Source organism: Mycteria americana, chromosome 7 (assembly GCF_035582795.1).
Source record: "Mycteria americana isolate JAX WOST 10 ecotype Jacksonville Zoo and Gardens chromosome 7, USCA_MyAme_1.0, whole genome shotgun sequence".
Lineage (NCBI taxonomy): Eukaryota > Metazoa > Chordata > Aves > Ciconiiformes > Ciconiidae > Mycteria > Mycteria americana.
In genome coordinates, this window is record NC_134371.1 from 28259537 (window position 1) to 28281212 (window position 21676).

The following is a 21676-nucleotide window of genomic DNA, read 5'->3' on the forward strand; positions in this document are numbered from 1 at the left end:
AGAGGCGGGGTCCGACTCCTCTGCCGGGGAGGTGAGCGGCGGCGCTCGCCATGACAGGAGCACGAAGCAGTGTCTGTGCCCGGCCACTCTAGAGGCACGGCCGCCCGTGAGGTGGAGGCCCCGAGCGCGGGGAAAGCCTAAAGTGCCCGGGGCACGGGGCAGCCAACCCGCCGGAGGGGCCCTGCCGGTCAACCGACTCCGCCCGCCTGGCGAGGGAGCGGCGGCGGCCCGCCCTCCGCGGAGCAGGCGCGGCGCTGCCGGCGTGGCGACGGCGCTGAGGCGAGGCGACCGTTGCGGCCCGCGCTCGCCCTCCCCTCAGGCCGGCGCCGCGCCCAGGCCGAGGGCGGCAGGGCAGCCCCGCTCCCCGCGGCGGCGCGCCCCGGCCCCGCTAGAGGGCGCTGCGCTCCCCCGCCCCGCGCCGCGGGATGGGCCCCCGCTGCGGGGAGGGCAGCGGCCCGGCCGCGCATGCGCAGTGCCGGGCGCTAGACGGCAGCGGCGATGGCTCCGCAGTGACGGTTGGATCTAACGGTTGCTATTGACATTGCGGCGCGGATCGGGCGGCGGATCCTGCCCCGCGAGCGGCGCCCGCCCCGCGGCCGCGCAGCCAGGAGCCACCGGCCCCGCGGAGGAGGCCGCGGCGGCGCCGCGGTGATGCGGCCGCGCTGAGGCCCAGGTGCATCCGCCTCCCTCCCTCCCCCGCCGCCGGATCGGGCAGCGCGGCCCGGCCCGCCGCCGCCCTGAGCTGGCTTCGCGGTTCCTCCCTGCGGCCGCCGCCATGCCGGGCCGCCGCTGAGGCGCGGCCCGCAGCGGCCGAGGAAGCGTCCGCTCGGAGAGGAGCAGGGCCCGGGGGAGGGCGGCCCGGCATGGCCCGCAGCCTGGAGTAGCGCCGCCGCCGCCTCCCTGCGCTGTGTGGCTGCGGGCGGGCCGAGGCCGCTGCTCGGGAGCGAGGCCCCGCTGGAGGCGGAGGAGGAGCCAGCGCGGCCCCTCTGACAGGGCCGTCGCGGCCTCCGCGCTGCCGCCGCCGCCGCGCGGCTCCAGGTGGCCCCGGACCAAGGTGACACCCGGCCTGCCCCCGCCCCGGGGCCACCTGCCCCCTCGGCCGGCACGGACTCGGCGCCGCGCTTTCTTCTCACCCCGGAGCCGGCGGCGTGCGAGCGGCTGCGATGAACCCGGTGAATGCCACTGCTCTCTACGTTTCAGCGAGCCGCCTGGTGCTCAACTACGACCCTGGGGATCCCCAGTCCTTTACAGAGATTAACAAGCTCCTGCCCTACTTCAGGCAGTCCCTCTCCTGCTGCGTTTGCGGTGAGGATCTTTCTTTTGTTCCCTGCACAATGAGCCCCCCCCGGGGCTCGCCGCACGGCGTTGCGGGGCGGCCCGGGGCCGCGCTGCCCCGGCGGGCTGGCTTCGCCCCGGCACGGCCGCCGGAGGAAGTGCCGCGGTAGGGCTCTTTCCCTCGGCCCCGAGAGTCGGGCTCACGCACGGAGGCGGCCCGGGAAACTTTTTCTCAGCCTTTCACCGCGGAGCCCCCGCTCCCGCGGAGCCTCTTGCCGCCGGGGGGGCGGCGGCGGCGGAGCCCACGTGGGCGGGCCGCGCTTCTCCCGCGGGGGCGGCGGGCGGGGGGCGCGGGTAGTGGCGCGGTTGTTTTGCAAGTTGGGGAAGGTGGAGTGGACATATTCTTCGGCTTAAACCCGCCCTCCCCCCCCGGTGCAAAAAACAACCCGAAGTTGGGGGGGAAGTCTGCGGGCAGTATGGGTCAAAAAGATAGAAGGGCGTTAGGGGTCTGTATATTGAGTAGCCTGGCAAGCTCTACAGAAAATATTCTGTTGTTTTTGTTGAGAGAGTGTGTTTTGCCCAAAACGCAACACTTTGTTATGGTAACTTTATTTCATAAAGGGTATGGTAGTTATTAGTGGTTATTGGAATACCCTGGTATAGTGGAGTTAATTGCTTTTAAAAAGTGATGACTAAGAGCAAGTATGGTAAAAGATACTCAAAACACAGACCATAGAGGCAGGGAAATAAGAACTTTCTACTTTTTTTTTTTCCCCCTCCTTGAAACGTAAAGAACAAAAAGTAATTCAGATTGAAAGCCAGAAATTTTAAGCACACAGAAACAATGTTTGGATTATTTTTTTTGTGCATAGCAGGTAATTGTCCTGTAACAATAATTACCATAAAAAGCAAATAGGCTGAAAGTCTGCTAGGATTTCCCCACTCCCTCTCCCCAAAAAAGAGCATTCTGTATTTTGTGGGCAAAGGCAGACATTCGGAATTTCAGTACTACAGTCTGGGGAACATTGGGAAGGAATTGCATTCTGCTGTGTTTATGAACGGGGGGCACATGTCCGTTCCTGGTAGGAAGCTCTGGAATAAGCTGTCAGCCTTTCTTGAACTTTCCTTTGAAGCCTTGGTCAGTGTTGGGAGAGGGAGTCTGAACTCTGTTAGACCTCTCAGTTGATTAATTTTGTTAATTCTCCTTTTTCCCCTCTGGTAGTTTAAGTCCTGGCCCCGTGTGTGTTTGTATTTTCCTAACAGAGTGTTTGCATGTGTTTATATTTACTAATGTGTGTGGTCACACTAAGATTTAATTGAATTACTGGGGTTTATAAAGTTAAATATTTTATTTATTTACAAGATCAGGATTTCAACTGTTGAGGCAGCTAAGTATTGGATGCTTCCTATCTTGTAGCTATTGGCTCCGCCCACTTAAAGTCGTAGAAAATAGAGATCTGTTTGTACTGGGAAAGAGGGAGCCTGTTCCCAGGATCACTGCATCGTCATTTCCTGAAATAATTTGTCTAAGTTTTTTTTTTTTTTCCCTCTCATAACCCCGATATCAATATCAATGCACCTCTCCTCTTGATCTCTTGCTTATTACCTTAGGCCCTGTTAGTTCCAATCCCTAACTCTGTTGTTTTCCCATAAATCCTTCTTGCTTTTGGTCAGTCATCAGACTGCTTTTGCCTAAAAATATGGTAATTTTTTTCTGAATTTTTTTTTAATAAGTTATTTACATAGGGACTACATGTTTCTAACTATCTGGCGTCTCTGCTTTAAGACTGGTCTTCTGAAATGTGTTCTTTGTTCTCCTTGCCTCGACTTCTTCCCTTCTTGGCCTTTTGCAATCTTATTTTTACACTCTGCTATTGAAATCGTCTATCTTTAATTTGTCCCTGCCCAAATTCCTGAGCTATTTTTTCCCCTCTTCAGCTTTTCTTGCTTGGCTTTTCTGTCACTCTGTTTGGTAGAGAAACCACGCTTTTTAGTTTGTTTTCTTCTATTGACTTGTGCCTCCATGGATATTCCTACTTACAAACAACTTCTTGATGGTTCCACTTTCTCTCTTCATCTCTTATTTTCTTTGAATTTTAAGGTTACTGCTTTGGCTTATATTTTTTTCTACCGTGGCTTGCTTTCAGATAATTGTAGCCGCTGTTTGTTTGAAATATTTTGTCTACGAGTGATTCCCCAGTACTATGTCTCTGTATCTTGGGCTCCTGTTTGCGGCGTGGTAGCATGCAGAGGCCTCAGTAAATACCAGACTCTTTTTGAAGCCATACAGTAAAATACAGTTTCTGTCCTTCAGAGTTAGTAAAGTGTCTTTCTTGAACCTGCAGGCAGTTAGTCATGGCAGAGTGGTCCTCCTTGATACAATGTGGTCCACTCTGGTGTTGACCAGCAGTCATAAATCTTCAGCTCAGACTGGTAAAGGCAAATTGACCTTTTTGTTGTTTGGTTTTTGTGTTCCTTTTCTCCCACTTCTGTCATGGGTGAATATTGGTGCCTCTTTCCCTCTTTGGCCCCGTGACCTTGCTATGATATTTTTAAAATACTTTTTTTCCTCTTGTACATATTAGTGCTAAGAGCTGTTATACCTTCTGCATATTTAAGGTCATTTAAAGCCTATCCAACTGTCAAAACCTTTTTAACTTTAGTGTTTTAAAAAGTAAAGTTTAAGTACTGAAGTAAAGATTAGTTTGTGAGATGTCATGATCACAAGAGTGAGTGCTATGACCACCCAAAACTTCACAGTGTGGGGGTTTTTTTAAATACCTAAAAGCTTTTCAGATGCTCTCTTCTTTCTACTCTATTTGTCTGTTTAGACTGTGAGATCAAAATAACTGGTTATGGGTTCGTGTACATGGAACTTTGAGTGTCTGGTACTTTCCTTGCACTGATTGTAGTAGAATGCGGTCTTGACTGTAAATGTTTAAAAAAACATGCGTTGTTGTTGAAGTGCTGCATGAATTATCAGTAATGCATAAAACCCCTACACTTGGTTAAAGTCCCAAATGTAGAACTTCTAGGACTTCCCTTGGGAAATTACTCCCCAAATTAGTGCTCCTTATGTCATCAGCCTTTCCTCAGTATTTAATCTCTCTGAATGCATTCTGTAGTGCTTTGTTATGCTGTAAGTATTAGTTCTGCAGTCAAGATTGTCCCTTTAATTTTAGAGAATTGGTTTTAGAAGAAATTAGTGACAGCTATATAAATCAACTAACATTATTGTGCTTTTGCTATTTTCTCAATGGACTAGACATAAGCCAACTCATTATCTTTTGATCTGATAGTCTTTTAAACCAGCTGACATAGTAGGGGTGGCAGAAGTTTTTGGAAATTATGAAATTCTAATTAAAGCTCTGATTCTAGATTCAAATTGGCACACATGAAGTTCAATCAGTAGAAAGTCATAATGTAAATACAGTATGCCATTGTAAATTAGTCAACTAAATCTGTTCTAGGTGTACATGAGGTCTCTGTCTTACCTAATGGGTTATGAAGGTTAAATTATGTTGATGGTACGGCAGTGTATGTTTCTAGGATTTAAGTGTGACCATGTGGTAGTTTCCTAGATGGTGTTGTAGGTGATGCGTCGTCCTTTTACAGGGATGTATAAGATTATATTTCCCAGAGCTTCTAAAACTTAAAAATAACTACTCCCGAGTAGGCATTAGACAGAAGGTATGTGCCTTATGTGTTTTGAGGATGTGAAATCTGAGTGTCAGTCTCTGGACTAAAGTGATTATTATTAAATTGCCTGTTAATACCACATTTAATTTAAAAATAGCTTAGTAGGATTTATGCAACAGAATTCTATGTTTTAAAAGTACTACCTATTGGGATAAAAATGTTCTTAAAAGTGGCTTTCTCTGTTTCAAATACCAGGTAGGTTACTGCAAGTCATTCAAAGGTTCAGTTGGCTTTTCAGCATTAACAGCCTTTTTTGAAATTCAGTTAAAATGCTCGTACGAGATTGCCAGTCAGATCAGCTTAGCTTTTTATCTGTGGAAAACTTCCTCCTGGAACCTCTGAAAGATATTTTAAAAGTGTTCGAAAGATTGTTATTGCTGATTTAGAATGTGAAAGTGCTTGAAAGGTTGCATGGCTTTAGGACAACACTTGACATTTGGCTGGGAACCCAGCTGTAGCGTGTGCTGTAGAAATACAGGATAAGAATGTAGTTCTTGTCTTAAACATCCTGTAGTGTAAGTAAGGGGATGTGAGACAACATGTGACTTAGGGAAGATTAAGGGGTGGGAAAGAACAAAGAAACAACATGACAGTACTGACCGGTACCTTATACAGCTCCTGTCAAGTGTTTTGAGATAGCTCTTGATAATTTCAGATAGAGGGTTGAAGGCTAAATAGTAACATAGCATTATGGAAGCAACTCCCAAGCATGCGGAATGGCGTGGATTACAAAAAAACCCAAAAATTGTAGATGTTTTGTTTTCCTACTTAAAGATTAGTATAGGGATGTTACTTCCATCCTGCTCTTGTGTAAAAGTATTAGCCTATTTTTTTAAAGTTTTATACTATTAATGTAAGTTGGGTCTTATGGAACTCATTCTGCTAGCTAGGTTTGAAATTTCTCCATAGTGGGTGATATATTGAGTTTTGTAAAATTTTCCATCTTTGTGCCATCTTGTCCATGTTGTTGGACCTGCGAAGGCTCCTCCTCTTCTTCCTTGCCCCTTGCTGAGCTAATTCTCCATTGCTTCTGCAGTTCTGACTGCTTCCTCCCCTTCACTGATGCGTGGTGTGACCTCCTCCGGACCCCTTGTCTGTAGCTCTCAGTGGTGTCGTTATGGATCTGAAGTAGAGCTTATTACTTTAGGCTATACTTTGTCATTGGGAAATTGTGAATTAGACCTCTACAGTTTCATTAAACTTTCATATGAAAATTTCTACAAATATCTAAGGGAAGAAGCACCACAAGCAAGTGGAATGCAAGTGAATTATGGCTCTAGAGTAAGCAGTCTTTTTTTCACTGATGGTATTGAGACAATCTGAGGCATGCAGCAGTTAAGTGATGTCCTTCAGAGAAGAGAAGATAGTTGGATAACACCTAAATATATTTAAACTTTCTAGAAAACTTGATTTCCAGTCACAGAGATGGAAGAAGGCAGAAGAAACAAATTCCCACTACTAATAAAACTTAATTATATGTGTGATACTGGATTTTCTGTTTGGGATGTGAGCCATGACTAAGTGACTTAAGCCTGGATATCAGACTTTTAAAGTGAAAAAGTGTATTCAAGTTTTGTGATGGAAAAGTTTAGCCTAGAACTCTCATTCCTTGTCCATTCTCCTTAGATTAAGGAGAGTGGAGGCTGATTCATGATCTGTGCTGCCAGATCAGAGTTGTCTTTTATGTTTGAAAAGTGATCTGGATTGGTGCCTTTTTTAGGTGTTTTTCATTGACATTTTCTTCTTTCCTCCATTTTTCAATGATGAAAAATACTGTCCAGCTATCATATATGGGTCGTTTTTAAAAGCATGTTATTTTCCCCTTAAAAATTACATGAATGGTTGCCAAACTACTTCTGAATTTCTGAAGAATGTGCAGAATAACCAGAATCTCTGAAACAACCATCGGGGAGCATGGACTACGGGACTGAATACCTATCAAATACCTTCTGCTGCAGGTATTCTTTTTCTTCGTGTTTTGGAGATAACCAGCATGGGCAGTTGCCTATAAAATGTCCACTCACACATCTCTGAATACACCAATTTTTAGCCAAGGACATGTTGGATGATTTATCTTCCTTTTAAAATCTCCTTACTTAAATTCACTGTTTCCCTTTCCTGTTTTTAAACCCTGTGTGTGACTTCTGGGAGAACTGCTTTTTCAAGGTTGTCTGCATTGTACTGCATACGTTTTGATGACATAAAGTTCTACCAGTTGAATTTAAATTGGTTTCTAAACTAAAAATACTCCTCTGTCTTAGAACAAAATGGAGAAGAGGAGTAGGAAGAGAAATAACTGTGGTTTCCACCGTAACAGCTGGTTGATACCAGGCTTCAAAAGAAGGTTGCAAAGTGAAGATTGCAGTATTGTGTTCTGATGTCATTTGAGTGTCTGTTTCTCACTGAGGCAATGGGAGATGATGGATGGGTTTGATGGTCGCCTGAGTATATTGATTAAACTGATTGCATTTCAGAGTGTTTAAAGAAAAGTTAATATGTTGCCAAGAGGCATCTTTACTGGGACAACTTAGTTGTCCGGGTCTATGGACATAGTGCGTTCAAATACAGACTTCTTTGGTTTGTTTTCTTACTATGTTATGATTTACAGATTGGTTTGACTAAATATGGAGTAAGCAGTTGCTGGATATTATGTTGGAGTTCTTTGTGATGCCAGAAAAGATTCTTTGCATCTAGTGTATGACTTGAGAAATAATGCAGAGCACAACCTTTCTTGAGCACTGTGCTTTCCAGATAGTAAAGATTTTCCTACTCTTACAGGGAAATTCACTTTGAAGTCCTTCAATGGTGTAGTTTGTTATTCTCTGTCTCTTGAGCCTTGCAGTCACAGCACAGGGCTTGCTCCTTCTCCAGTGGGTTTGAAGAGCACAGTTTACTTTAAGATTGCGTGGTTAATCTTGATGGCCTGAGTGGTTTTGTTTGGTGGGGAAAAAATAGTTTTCATTACTTTTTTTGTTTTTGTGATTAATATAATTAACTTGATTTATAACTTTCAAAGCAAGTTTTAACTTTTTTGAGTGTTTATGCTGCATAGAAACATGTTAAATTAATCTTATAGGAGAAATGTTAACTTTGCCATTTAAAACCTCTTAAAATACAGCAACCTTGACTTTTGGAAGACATCATTACATGAAAATTTTATACTGGATGGTGAAAAAGATGAATTTATTTGTCTTTTTAAAGCCTCTTCATTACAAAGTTTGAACTTTGCCACCTAGTTTGTTAAAAATACATTTAGAATTTTTCCAGTCAGTGATTTTGTAAACACAGACTTTTAAACAGAAATGTAACTTTGACATAGGACTTGGTAAAATATCTTTTGTTGTTTATTATGCAGGGGGTGGAGTCAGAGAACAAAGCAGTCCCTTCTACATTTAAAATGCAATTTGTTGTCATATTTCTGGTTTTTTTCCTTGAACTTTAGCTAAAGAGGTTGACTGTATTTCTCCAAATATGCAGAAAAATAGTCTAACTGTATTCTTATCATGGTTAATTTGGGTTCCCATGGTGTTCAGACAAAAATAGTGCAGTTTTTGTTTTTCCAAAGAGTTATACAATCATTAATTCTTTAGTCATGACCATCCCTATATGAGGGTAATAATTTCTGTAGCTAATTTCTCATAGTTGTTTGATGGAAGATGCTCAGAAATATTCAGCAGCCAGCAGAATGTTTTATCTGATAAAATTTTTAAATAAGTCTTTTTTTAATGCTTTTTTATGTGTCCCCCATATTTCCATTTCACCTGATGGGGAATCTGTTGATGCTTGTGAATGTCTTTGGACAAATTCTAGTGGCACTGTTGTTGTAGCTGTGGTGATCTAAGAGCAAGATGGTATTTTCAGGAAGAAATACTGTCATTTAGTTCACAGAAACTCTTACTGTTTCAGATCTGAAGAAGGATTGTGTGCTGAAAGTCTTGGGCAATTATTTCTATTTCTAGTATTTGGCTGAATAAAACTATTTCTGTCTATGAAACCTTGTCTCACAAAAAATTCAAGGATAAGTACATTTCTACTGTTGTCGTTGTGAACTCCTCTTACAATCCATGTTTTGTAGACATAGGTTCAAAGTTTTGTGCTAGTAATATTGCAGATGTCTTGTGTCTTCCTGCCTCTCAACCTCTGCAACTCGAGAGTGTGGTCAGTACAAATGCTGATTTGTTTTCTGAACGCTGGGAACTGGGTGTAGTATATCTGGGTGATGGGCGGCACCTCTGCCAGGTGATCCAGTAGGTTTCTGTGTGATGAGAAAAGTTGCCAAACGTTTTTCTAACTGGGACAGTTGTCAGGGCAGGTGACAGTTTGTCACCAAACCTCCATCTGGTGAATCTGCCTCTTGACTTTGGTGCAATATTTGTGAAATGTATCAACCAGACCAGGGTTCATGCCCGCCATTCTGAGTGTACGGTTTGGAAGGGGTTTATGTTAGGGCTGAGATCTGTGGAAGGAGACCTTTCAGTGTTGTCTTGTCCTTGGCAGTTCTCCCTTGCACTAATCTCTCTGGAAGTTTTCTGGTTTTGAGTGTATTTAGTTATCTTCTTTTCTAGTAAGTATCCAGATCTTTCACCCATATAAAACAGATCTTACACGTTTGTTTTATTTTTCTGCAGATGGTTAACAGATCTTTTCACTACTTATCATATGCCTGCTTGTCAGATACTATCGTTAGATAGTTTTGCAAATAGTGCTTTTATGTTTTTTATCAAACTCTGAAAATGCTGCTGCTTTTATGATCATATTTTTCTTTTGCATGTTTTGCTTTGAAACCTCATTGAGCTACATATTCTTCAGTTGGTTCTAGCTGATAATTTCTTAGATGAAGAGATGCTGTGTGGGGTTGAAGAAGGGAGCAGTGCAGGGAAGGTGGTGGGGGGAGCAAGCCTTTTCCTTTCAGAGGCTGCCTCAGCTGAAGTGCTTGAGCTGCAGGTAGATGGATAGCTGAACTTCAGAAAGCCTATCAAATGGTATCACCAGTCGGTGACAACTAGCTCCCATCCTTCAGGGAGGTGGTTAACTCTGAAGCTTGAATGTAGCAATTTGTTAGAGCTTGCTGCCTGTTGCTAATTATTTTAGTAGAAACAATCAGATCATGTTTAATCCAGAAATGAAAACGCTGAAAGTGTAGCAGCCCAACTGTTAAATCTCCAGCTTCTCGTTATTACTTTGAGGTGCTTGCCATATATTAATTTTAAGTGTAGCATAGAAGTATATGTGTGCTTCATCAGATTGATTATAGCTTCCTGGTTTTTGAAACTTGCTAAATGCACAGAGCTGTAGAATTTCTATCTGACTAATCCAAAGTTCACAGAAGCTTTTTGTAGTTATGGTTTAAAAATGAAATCATAGTCATTGTAATGTTTGATGTTAACAGATTAACTAGTGTGGGTGAGCTTTCTTCTTACCTTCCTTCTTACTGTCTTCATGGATGCCAGTCCTACTCTTGCGTTGTGTAGCAGATAGTGCCACTTCAATCAGCTCGAGAGTGAAAGGAGTAGAGGGCTGGGCTGTTGAGCTTTCCAATTGCTTGCTGCACACTATAAAACGAGGGTGATTTCTGGTGATACGAATGCAATCGAGGACTAAAGCCTCTGTTTTGGCAGACAAATGTTGGAGATTAACCCCAGTGATACATTTATTTCTACTTCTAACAAAATTTGATGTAATAATTTTTTCTAGTTTAGTTCATAAAATTAAGATTTATTAGTTAAATCATTCTTAAGACTTTTGAGTTTTTAAAAATGTCAATATATTATGTTTCAGTAGGCTTTTCCAAGGGCACTAAATGAGTTACTTGTGTTGAGCCCCGTTTCTAGGGCATTATATTTCTGCCTTTGCTGAGGACAGATGAGAATGGAAGGAGGTGACCTGTTTCAACTCAAGTCTTTCTTCTCAGTGAATTTCATCCTTTTGGAGTGCATTTGCTGGATATATACACCTAACAATTGCTTTGATTCCCAATTCTTCTCCTCCCTTTGGTCTCTGAGATACAATTTGCAGATGCTTCCCCTCTTCCTGCAGCTGTGAAGTAATGCTCATTAAGGAACACAATAGGAAGTATTCCTTGTGGTTTAAATGACCTCCCTCCTGGTAGCAGCCTTTCCAGGACAGCTGTGATATTTTGTAAATAATATATTAAAGTATTTCCTCTGTATATGCTGCTTATTAATTGTAAGTGCTCATATTAATGTAGATGTTCAGTAAACCTTTCTGAAAGTAGGATAGTTAAGAGCTGATGCTGTTTAGGGAAAGCCTCTTTATTGGAGGCTTTGTAAGAACGTGATTTTACTTTTGGTGTTTAATATACCCCTTGCAAAAGAGGGTGAGAAAAGGCAAGGCAAGTTTGGTAATACCAAGCTATTTAGGGTAGTAAAAATGAAGGCCTGCGTGGAGTAATCATGGAAGGATCTTATGTGGATGAATGAATGCACAATAAAAAGACAAATTAACTGTTGCTTAGATAAATATTAAATGATAAACATGGAAAAATATTAACTTCTCAGAGCCCACCATTTTTATATCTTGTAGATCTATATAAATTTGTAAGTTTATAGAAAGGGGTAGCACTAATGGCTACCAGCCAAAAGTGAGATCTTGGCCTTGCAATAGAAAACTCCATGAGAATATCAGCTCAGTACTGAGTATCAATCAAAAAAAGCAAAGCAAATGCTAAAAATCAGGACTGGAATAGAGAATGAAGTGGAGAACTTTATTATGCCACTGTATAAAGCTGTGGTTCACCCGTATCTTACAGTGTTGCAGTTGTGGTCCCCCATCTCAAAAAAGAACTGTGGAAGAGTTAGGGGAAGGGTGATCCAATGTAAGGAACAACTTCTGTACAGTCCGGAAAAGAGACAACTTGGAGGGTTACGTGGCAGATGTCTGTAAAACTGTGAGTAGTGTGGAAGGAGAGGATAGGGATTGACTGTTGCCTCATCCAACACAAGAACCAGAGATTGTCAAGTGAAACTAGTAAGAGTAATGTTCAAAACAAAAAGGTCATTCTCAGCGCAACGGGTAGTTGATCAGGGAACTTTTTCTCAAAGCCTGTTGTGACTGATTACATTTTAAATAGTTAGGAGATGAGGCAAGCCTAAGGAGAGAATCTGGGGGTTGCTGAGTACATGGACATCCCATCTCCCATGACAAGTATCTCAGCTAATAATGGTTAAAAGCTGGGCAAGTGTTAAGAGGTTGCTTGCCTTGTTCTTACTCCATGCCCGAAGCATCTGCTTTTGGCCACTAGTGAGATGGCTGACTGGGCTAGATGGATCTTTGGTCTAACTCAGTGTGGTTATTCTTAGGAGTTTGAGGATGGGCTAGGTAACATCTTGGAATCCTTCCTGGCTTTAATTTCATGGTGGAGTTCATAATCTTAATCTGGGAAGATCTGGTAATTTGCAGCGTCAAATGAGTGTTATGCCTTGGGAGCCTGTACAACCAGCAGTTTGGAACATCCCAGAGCTTAGTACCTCCAGATTCTGGGTAGCAGCTTGGGTGTTTTCTTTCTGGGACAGTGTTGCTGACTTAATACTGTTCCCGGAGTATTAAAAGTAATGAAACTTAATTGTCTGTGAATTTGCATTTCATGGTTGACTTTTTTTATCTTAACGATACTAAAGCTGAAGAGAGTGACAGGTGCCAACCCATACAAGAGAGAAGCTTTGACTGAAGAATGAATATTCAATGAGATATGAGCTTAAGCTGAAAATATTCCCACAGCTCAGGCATTCCTAATGTCTCTCCCATGTAGTTGCCTGCCATTTACTAAGAGCAGAACTTGCTCTGTTCTTCCATTCAGTGAGAGCATGTAAAGTGTTTTGTCTTGTCTGTCCGTGTGTGTCGTCCGTGTCCCCCCCCCCCCCCCCCAAAGCTTCTGGAAATTTAATTTTTTCAGTATCCTCTTTTAGCATTCATGCCTATTCAACAGTTTCAACCAGATTTATTTTGGGAGAAATAAAGTGCACAGTTGGTGATGACTTTTTTTTTTTTTAATCTAATTAAAAGTTAAATTAGTGTATTGTTTATTTGGTTCCATCTCTGAAGTATTTTAGTGCTTCATAATCTGTAAAGCATTGATCATCATATCTCATACTTAATCATCATAAGTAGCAAAAAGAGGCTAAAGGTGGACTAAGGAGCACACCCAACTGCTTTGTTTAATTGGGTATTAATGCTGGTGGGGTTTTGGTTCTGGAAGCGCTGTGGATGCCTGTAGTTTTATGATGGCTTCTGAGGTCTCAAAGCATTAAATGAAAGAGTGTTAGGTGTGTTTGCCCTGTGCATTGGTCCCAGCAGTGCTTTCTGCCTGTCCTGTTGGAAAGACTCAAGATCCAGAAGGGATAGACAGTTGTTTGTGAATTCTTTGTGCTTAAGGACATGACTTCTGAGACTACCTGATGGGATTTAAAGCTTTGTTTTTGTTTTTCCCCATGGGAGTTAGAGACTTTTCTCACAAAATCAAATCCAATCTTAGCACCATGGTGGACATCTCTGCCTGGATTGCTGTGTATATAGTGTCATTTAAAGGGAACTTAAAAAAAAAAAAAAAATTGACTTCAGGTTAGATTGTGTGACTTCACGTTCCATCTGTTGGATTTAAATCTTCACTGCTTAACTTGAAGAGTGTTTTGCAATTGTCTTGTCATGGTGGGGTCTTGTGGAGTCACCCTTCCTTGGTCAGCTCTTCCTCATTAGATTAGCAAAGAAAAGTTAAATACCTAGTCTTTGATTGTGAAGTGCATTTCCCATCAAGTATTGCTGTAATTGTGCTTTGAACCTTTCTCCATTTTACAGCTTCTTCTATTAAATGTTCCTCCTGCATGGCTTTCAATTAGCTTGTTCAAATACTGCGCATTTCCCTACGGCCCCTGTTCCAGTTGCGCTGTAATAACAGTTCTCAGTATTTGATGTTGTGTAGATGTGTGCCACCTGCTAGCTTTCCAAACAGTTATATTTTCTCTCAATGTATTAAAAAAATACTACATAATGATGACTTCAGCACTGACTCTTGTTATTTGTTGCTCAAAAACCAGTTTACATCAAGCCACTTTTACTGAAAAACAGCTCAGAGGGAGGTCTGGAGCAGCCCTTTCCCAAAGAGGTACCAAGGGATTCAGATTTCAAAGGGAAAATGGGATAGTCTGCTTGCTCATGGAATTCAACAGTGTTGCAGAATTACTGTGCTAATGCAAATTTCCTATTTAAACACATGCAAAAAGTTGAATTTCCAAAAGTTGTTTGAATAGTGAAAAGTATGGAGGGTTAGGTTAGGAAACGGGGTGGAACATTTTGACAAAAGCTACAGAGCGAGGGACAAGTTTCATATTTTAAGTGCAACTACAGCCAAAGGTTAATATAGTATGTCTTGTTCTTCTACCTAAGGGCTTGGGTTCTCGACTAAGGTAATACAAGGTGGAAAGGTTGGGGTTTATTCCTTAGTTGGTAACTCAGTCCACTCGACTAGGTCCAGTTAATTATATCCCTTCAAAGTGCTATTATGAGAATTGGTTACGGAAGGTTCGTGTGATTAAAATTTCCTTGGCAAGTGAGTGATGAGGGAAGATATCTGTATATTTTATAAGATTATTTTTTTTTTTTTATCTTGGCCTGTTTTAATATATGCACTTCGCTTTCTCTTCCCAAATTGTTTCATTTTATTGATTTGTTCATAACAGCATGTTTTCACTTTGGAAAATCTGGGTGAGAATTCCCTGATGGCTGTAACTCATCCAACAAAGGCTCCTTATGGGGAGAAGTGTCTGATCAAAGCTGAAAATCTGCTGCTTGGAAAGGAGGGGAAACCTGTTGCTGTAGATTACTACAGATACTCTGAAATTTAATTTAGGTGTTAGAATCTTTCTGGCCTAGAGCTGGCTAGAAATAGCAAAGCAATACTGTAATTCTCTGGATCTAGTTACTAGTTGGATTATTTCTATGCAGAATTTCAGTTACCTCTGTCCTTTCATATTTTATCCTGATGTGCTATTTGGTTTGTTCCTAAATAAAAACAAAAACAGTCTTCCAGGTTTTTACAGTTTTAGAAATCTGGAGATATAACCTTCCAGATTGTCAGTATTGGGTGTCTGAAACTTTCTGTGCTGTCAGGTGTGTTGATTCCTTTAGCAACTGATTTTTATTATTTTTTTATTCTTAACAGTAAGATCTTGGAGAAAATGCTTTCTTCTGATTTCTTTACTCCTGCCCAGGAGATGAGCTGTTGCTGACACTTTAAAGTATTTAAGCATCATGGCTATGACAGTACTGCCGTTTTAAGTGTTATTTCACTGATACATGTCTGAACTGGAAAACTGGGAGCCACCACTCCCCGGGATAGGTTAATAGTTGCCTTGTTGCCCCTTCTGGTTCGGCACAAGAGTAATCTGTCAGAGAGCAATAGAGTCTTTTTTTTTTTTTCCCCCCATTTTTATTCAAATATATTACTAGGTGTTTTATTCAATGTTTATAAGAATGCATGGGATCCATTTAACTGGTTTTGTTGCTTGCAAAATTAAAAACTTTGTGCTTTATTCATGGCATTGACTGTCATAAAGCTAGGCTCTATTTTTAGTCCCAGCTAAATGAAAAGTAAAACAAAGTCTGCCGTGTCATCTTTCCTTTTGGGGTTGATATTTAATCATTTTTACGTTCCTTTTAGGGTTTCTGTCTGCTCTGTTGCCATTTGTTTTCACTAATTTCATTAAAATCTCTGCAGTAGCTCTTCATGGGAGTTTATTGTTGCACTTTTGGTAAATTTATAGAAATCTTGTGTGTTTTGTAAGTTTCAATGGAAGAAACTGCTGAAGGGGACAAGAGGATTGGTAGTGTTTTAGCTGAGAGTTTCTAAAGGCTGCAGCAACACAAATTATGGTGTGGTGGTTTTCTTTTTTTTTTTTTTTTTTTATGTTGTGTTAAAACCAGATATGGCTGCTGTGAAAATTATTACAGACTGTTGTTTGGATGGTATGTTTTCTTGTGACTTAGTGAACACTTTCAGGCAATTTTTCTGGTAGTACAAAAAATTAATCCTGGAAACCTGCCTTGAGTCCATTGTAATCTTTCTCTTTTTTTTTCCTTAGGAAATTTGCTACAAGACCCCATTGCTCCTACCAACTCCACATGTCAGCATTATGTCTGCAAAACTTGTAAAGGCAAGAAGATGATGATGAAACCATCATGTAGCTGGTGCAAGGACTATGAACAGTTTGAGGAGAATAAGCAGCTAAGCATCTTGGTGAACTGCTATAAGAAACTCTGCGAATACATAACGCAAACTCCACTGGCACGAGATATTATCCAAGCAGTTGATTGTTCTGCAGATCTTTTGGCTTTGCTCAAAGATGGCTCACCACTCCATGAAGAGACAGAAAAATCTTCCGATACAGCCTTGGCTTTGTGTTTGACACATTCCCCAGTACCTTCAACCTCAGAACTCACAACTGATCCTCCAGCTAGTTTTACGTCAATACCTGAAAGCACACACAACATTGATATTAGAGGTTCTGTTATCAACGGGTTGCCCAATTGTAATGGGCTTTCGGTAGATAAACTTGGAGTGAATATTCCTTCTCCTGAACACGCAAACACAATTGATGTCTGTAGTACTGGAGAGTATATAAAAACTGAAGATATCTCTAGCAGCCTGCAGCCTGTGTGTGATACAGTTTCTACTAGTGACTTGTGTACGACAGGCATTGACATCTGCAGTTTCAGTGAAGATATAAAACCAGGTGGCTCGCTTCTCCTTAGTGTTGAGGAAGTTCTCCGGAGCTTAGAGACCGTTTCAAATACTGAAGTCTGTGATTCTAATTTGCAGCCCAGCTTGGAAGCAAACATGACTAACGGCCCTTTCCTGCAGCTTTCTCCCCCCCCTCTTAGCCATAACATTTTCATGTCCACAGATGCTTCTCCTCACGGAATCTCCTGTACAGCAGCGACGCCTAAGGTAGTTAAGTTAAACAGAAAGCGATCTCGATCAGAAAGCGACAGTGAAAAGGTTCAACCTCTACCCATTTCCAGCATCATCTGTGGCCCAACATTGGGAGCATCAGCTCCTGTAACAGTGAAACAGGAAAATAAAATGTCTTTGCAGCCTATTGCAACTGTACCTAACGGAGGCACTACTCCCAAAATAAGTAAAACCGTGCTCCTGTCTAACAAAAGCATGAAAAAGAATTTAGAACATGCCCCTAAGAAATCTCACCCAAAAGCCAAACCAGGGGTGCTGAAAACAAAAGACAAAGCAAAGGAGAAAGTTCCTAGCAGTAACGTTATGCCAGGAAGCCCAACAAAAACTGTGTATAAAAAGCCACAAGAAAAGAAAGGGTGTAAATGTGGTCGTGCCACCCAAAATCCAAGTGTTCTTACATGCCGTGGCCAACGCTGCCCTTGCTATTCTAACCGCAAAGCCTGCCTTGACTGCATATGCCGTGGCTGCCAAAACTCATACATGGCTAATGGGGAGAAGAAGCTGGAGGCATTTGCAGTGCCAGAAAAGGCCTTGGAGCAGACTAGGCTTACTTTGGGCATTAATGTGACAAGCATTGCGGTGCGCAATGCCAGCACAAGCACCAGTGTAATCAATGTGACAGGGTCACCAGTAACTACGTTTTTAGCTGCCAGTACACACGATGATAAAAGTTTGGATGAAGCTATAGACATGAGATATGACTGTTGAATCTTTCTTTTTCCCTGCCATCAGTAGGGGAACTGCTACAGTTTTAAGGCAGCTATGGTTCTGTTTAACTTGCTGGAGCTCCTGCGTTTAGATCACTTGTATCAAGTGTTTTTCATTGCTATGTTATGTGTATTAGTGTCTGGGAAATAGTTGCAGATGATGGAGGAGTTACCCTAAAACTGTTTTTAGTTCTTACAGCACCTCATAGTTTGAGATCAATTGCTGATGTAAATGATTTTATCACAAGATCTTTGACAAGGAATATATTAACCTCATTGTACTTGGTCATGCTTTGTGCTCAGTCAAAGCTTCTGCTTAAGTGTAGGAAAGTGGTATCTAGTTAGTCCATCTAAACTGTGCTAGATTATGATGTAGAAAAGTAATTGTCGATTAGTTACAGTCACCATTACTAGAAAAAATCACCTAATATTCCTGTAGGAAATGCAGCATTGAGCTGGAGAATACAGTCTGAAAAGGGTAGATAACCAATTCTCACAATTGGAAATTATCTACTCTATGGAATGGTTTAAAAATAAAAAAGATTAGTAATATACTGAGAAAGCTAATAGCCCAAAAAGCAGACAAGGGTCAGGAAGATCAGTTGGTTACATATGAACATCAAACTGCTGACTCGGATACACTGTCCCCGTTAACAAAATCGTTCATTTTTTTGTTTTCTTGAGAATTCCACAGGTCATGTTCCCGATCAGTTATGCCCTCTGTGCCAACTCTGCTTGTTTGACATGTTACTGACTATTTTGGCTGAGGTGAGAAAATTGCTTGTACGCAAAGAAGGCTCAAGTTTTATTAGCGCCATTCTCACACCCCCACCCTCACCCCCCCCGCCTTTTTTTGGAGTTCCTGCTGATTTTACTGCTGTTGCTTCTAGAAAAGAGAGAGGATTTTGTGGGTTACAGAGAGACTCCTTGTTGATTTCCCCCCTCTGTGCTGCTGATCAGTGCCTGGTATACACAGAGACTTCCACAGCAGTTACCACCGTTGGGGGGTTTTGTTTGTTTGTTTGATTAAGTTTGTACCACAATAGACCTGGGACCCATCCCCTTGAGTGTAGTTCTTCACTGACAGGCATCTTTCAGCTGGGGCAGAGGATCGATTGCTATCTGAGGTCAAATATTTCAGATGTTTGTTAGAATAAGCTATATAACTCACTCCGCCTAGAATCTGTCTCATTTTTCGCTAATATGTTGAAAGTAGCTTTTGAAGGTCAGTGCTTTTCAACCTGGGCTGAAAGGCTCTAAAATGGAAAAATAACACAAGGTTGTCAAAGAGCTTGTCTCAGAAAGTTAAAATTAAAGCGCCTTTGTAGGAATTCAGCTTTATGCAAAAATGGTTTGTTTCGGCATAATTCCCTAAATAAGAGTACAAGAGGAAGAATTTAGTCTTGCATTTAGAGCTTCATTGGCAGCCTAAAAAAGTCAGATTACTTTGTGAAAGCAGAAATTTCTCCTCTTTGAATGATACAGCACAAATTAAACATGGGCTGACTAGAACCCAAAACATTACTTTCTAATTTGAAAGGCAATTCCTGTTTCAACAGCATGTTAAATAGTATGTGAATTTTTTGAGTTACTTTACTGCTTCCATCTTTCCTTTTATTCATCCAATGAACCCTGCAGCGCTTTCTGACCTAACGTTAGGTGTATTTTGATTTGGCACAAAGCATGTACAATGATAGTTCCTCACCTAAGAAATAAGCAAAAACCTTTGGACACAAATGACACCTCCTTTTGTTTTGTAGTGTACCATGGTGTCATTTTCTGTGAATGTGGTCAGATCTTTTTGTTGGTTTTGGTTTGTTTCTCCCCCCGTCTTTTTTGTGGGGTGGGTAGGGTGGGGGGTTAAAGCCATAGGAAGAAAAATGTGATGTACGTGTCCAGTCTGTACTTTTTTGTTTTTGTTTTGCAAGAAGAGTTGAAAAATATTTTTGATAATGAGTAAATGGTGGAAAATGCTCTTAGTATTCTTGTCTTTATTTGCCAACCCAAGTACCTAAAATCTGTGGGTTTTAGCCCTCATGAGATTTAACGATGTCCTATTAAAATGTATTTAGTTAAACTTGTATGTGATTTTTATGTTGACCCAAAAGGATCCTACCATTTTCCAATTTGGTGGTTTGATCATGACCTACTGATGTAAATCTGTTTATTAGTCCACTACATGTAAGAAAAGTAGCCAAACCAGAGTCTGATTTAAGGGGAGTAAACTGCACAGCATGGGTTGTTTCTGAATGCTTTTGCAGAGCTGTTAAGTTTTGCTGAGATTGTTGATGGTACATTTATTAGGACTTTCATTAAATTAAATACATAGTACCTTTGCTCCAGAAATGTGGGAGTACTTGGAATCTTTGCTATCTCAGTGCTGCATTAAATATGGTACCAAAAGTTGGAGAATTTAGGTCAAGTGTGTTCTGGAACCGTCGGCAGGAGAGCCCTGATCGTTAATGTAAAATTGCAAATGGTAGATTCAGGTTGTTTCTAAAAACATTTCCTTTTATGCTGCCACGTTCTTGAAATGTGTATTAAAATTCAAATTGATTTAATAAATGTTAGTTTTCTAATTCTATTTTGCAACTGCTAAGGGCATCAGTGTGGCATATGTTGAACTTATTGTCTAAATACTACTTAGTGCATTGATGACTAATTCTGTAATTGTTTAAATTAGGGTTGGCTTGGTTTGGTTTTCTTAACCTCCTGGCTAGTTGTTCTTGAACAAGCTGAGCAATGGAAAGGATCATAACGTTGCTGAAGATAATTGTAGTGGTTCTAGTTTGAAAAGCATCAGTTTCCATTTTATAGCAATACAAGCAGCATACTGTTTTGGGGCCTTCCAGCATTGGTTGTGGTCAAAGAGAGTTGAGCGAAAATTCAGTCTGAGGCAGCCTACAGCAAGGACTTGCTCCCTGCTGGCCGTATGTGGGGAGGCACTGGGGAATTGCTGATGGAGACCAGTCGCAAGGATCATTTTAGCTCCAGTGTAGCCCGGGCTGGGCTGGGCTGGGCTGGCGGGAGTTCCCTGGCTGCTGTCAATGAGGCATTCCTCCTGCGGTGCTGTGGATTTGGGGGACTCTTCTCAGTGTTAGCATAGAGGAAGCTGCTTGGGGATTTCTTTTCGTATAGGAAGTGTGTGATATTTCAGCTTTCTTCCCGATTCTCTTGAAGAGAGTGATTAACTTCCAAACTTTATTAAAATCCTGTAATTTGTAGAGCTGCATCAGAAAGAAAAAGCAGCAGTTCATCAAATGTTTTGCTGTGGGAGTCTTCCTACCTGAAAACATGTTGCAAAGATGGAAAGAACAGAGCTCCTTCTGGAAGGCGTGGACTTTTGATCATGTGTAGTGGTGCAAAATTAGTCCAGTGCTTTTGACCATCCAAATCTGAACATGTGGGAGATAGTATTTTCAAGAAAGAGAAGACATCTAAACTTTCATTTCAAGTGGAAAGGCTCTTCCATGTATCATACATCAGTGAAATCACTGGTTGGGATTAAATCCCAGAGGGAGGAAGGACAGGGAAACAAAACTGGAAATGAACACTTGGATAGCATTGACCTTGCTGCTCTTCTAGCAGTTCATTCATGCAGGTGATGTTCTCACTCTCTGGCTTGTCTAATCCTATGGTATAGTGCCTGTGAACAATGGGGTCGCAACAGACTCTTCTGTTTCTGTTGAACTCCCTGCAGATGTTCTTGTATGTGCATATGAGTTTTAAAACATTATCACAAACTGAGGTGGCAGGTAACAGATGTCTTCTTGCACAGCTGCTTCCATTTGTGTCATCATTACATCTTAGAGGCTGCCCCCCTGCAAGCACCATAAAATTTTGTATTGTCAGAAAAAACTTGTGAGTTACAACATACTAGCTGTCTGAAATAAAACCTGAAAAGCTTGGTTTCTGAGGCAGGTACTTCTGGTGCAGCAAGGAGCTGCTTGTTAATGAAACTGATAGACTTTCAAGAAAAAGATCATACAGATGTGGCACATGAATTGTGCAA

The 21676-nt window shown here is 41.7% G+C and overlaps 1 protein-coding gene across 1 annotated transcript; it reads left to right on the top strand.

Annotated features, from left to right (window-relative positions):
• The first annotated feature begins 455 nt into the window (after positions 1–455).
• On the top strand, positions 456–19085 carry MSL2 (MSL complex subunit 2). The gene is made up of 2 exons (XM_075507566.1): positions 456–1305; positions 16068–19085. Exons 1-2 carry the CDS (start codon positions 1164–1166, stop codon positions 17663–17665), a joined length of 1740 nt encoding a protein of 579 aa, XP_075363681.1. The 5' UTR covers positions 456–1163; the 3' UTR covers positions 17666–19085.
• The last annotated feature ends 2591 nt before the right edge of the window (positions 19086–21676 follow it).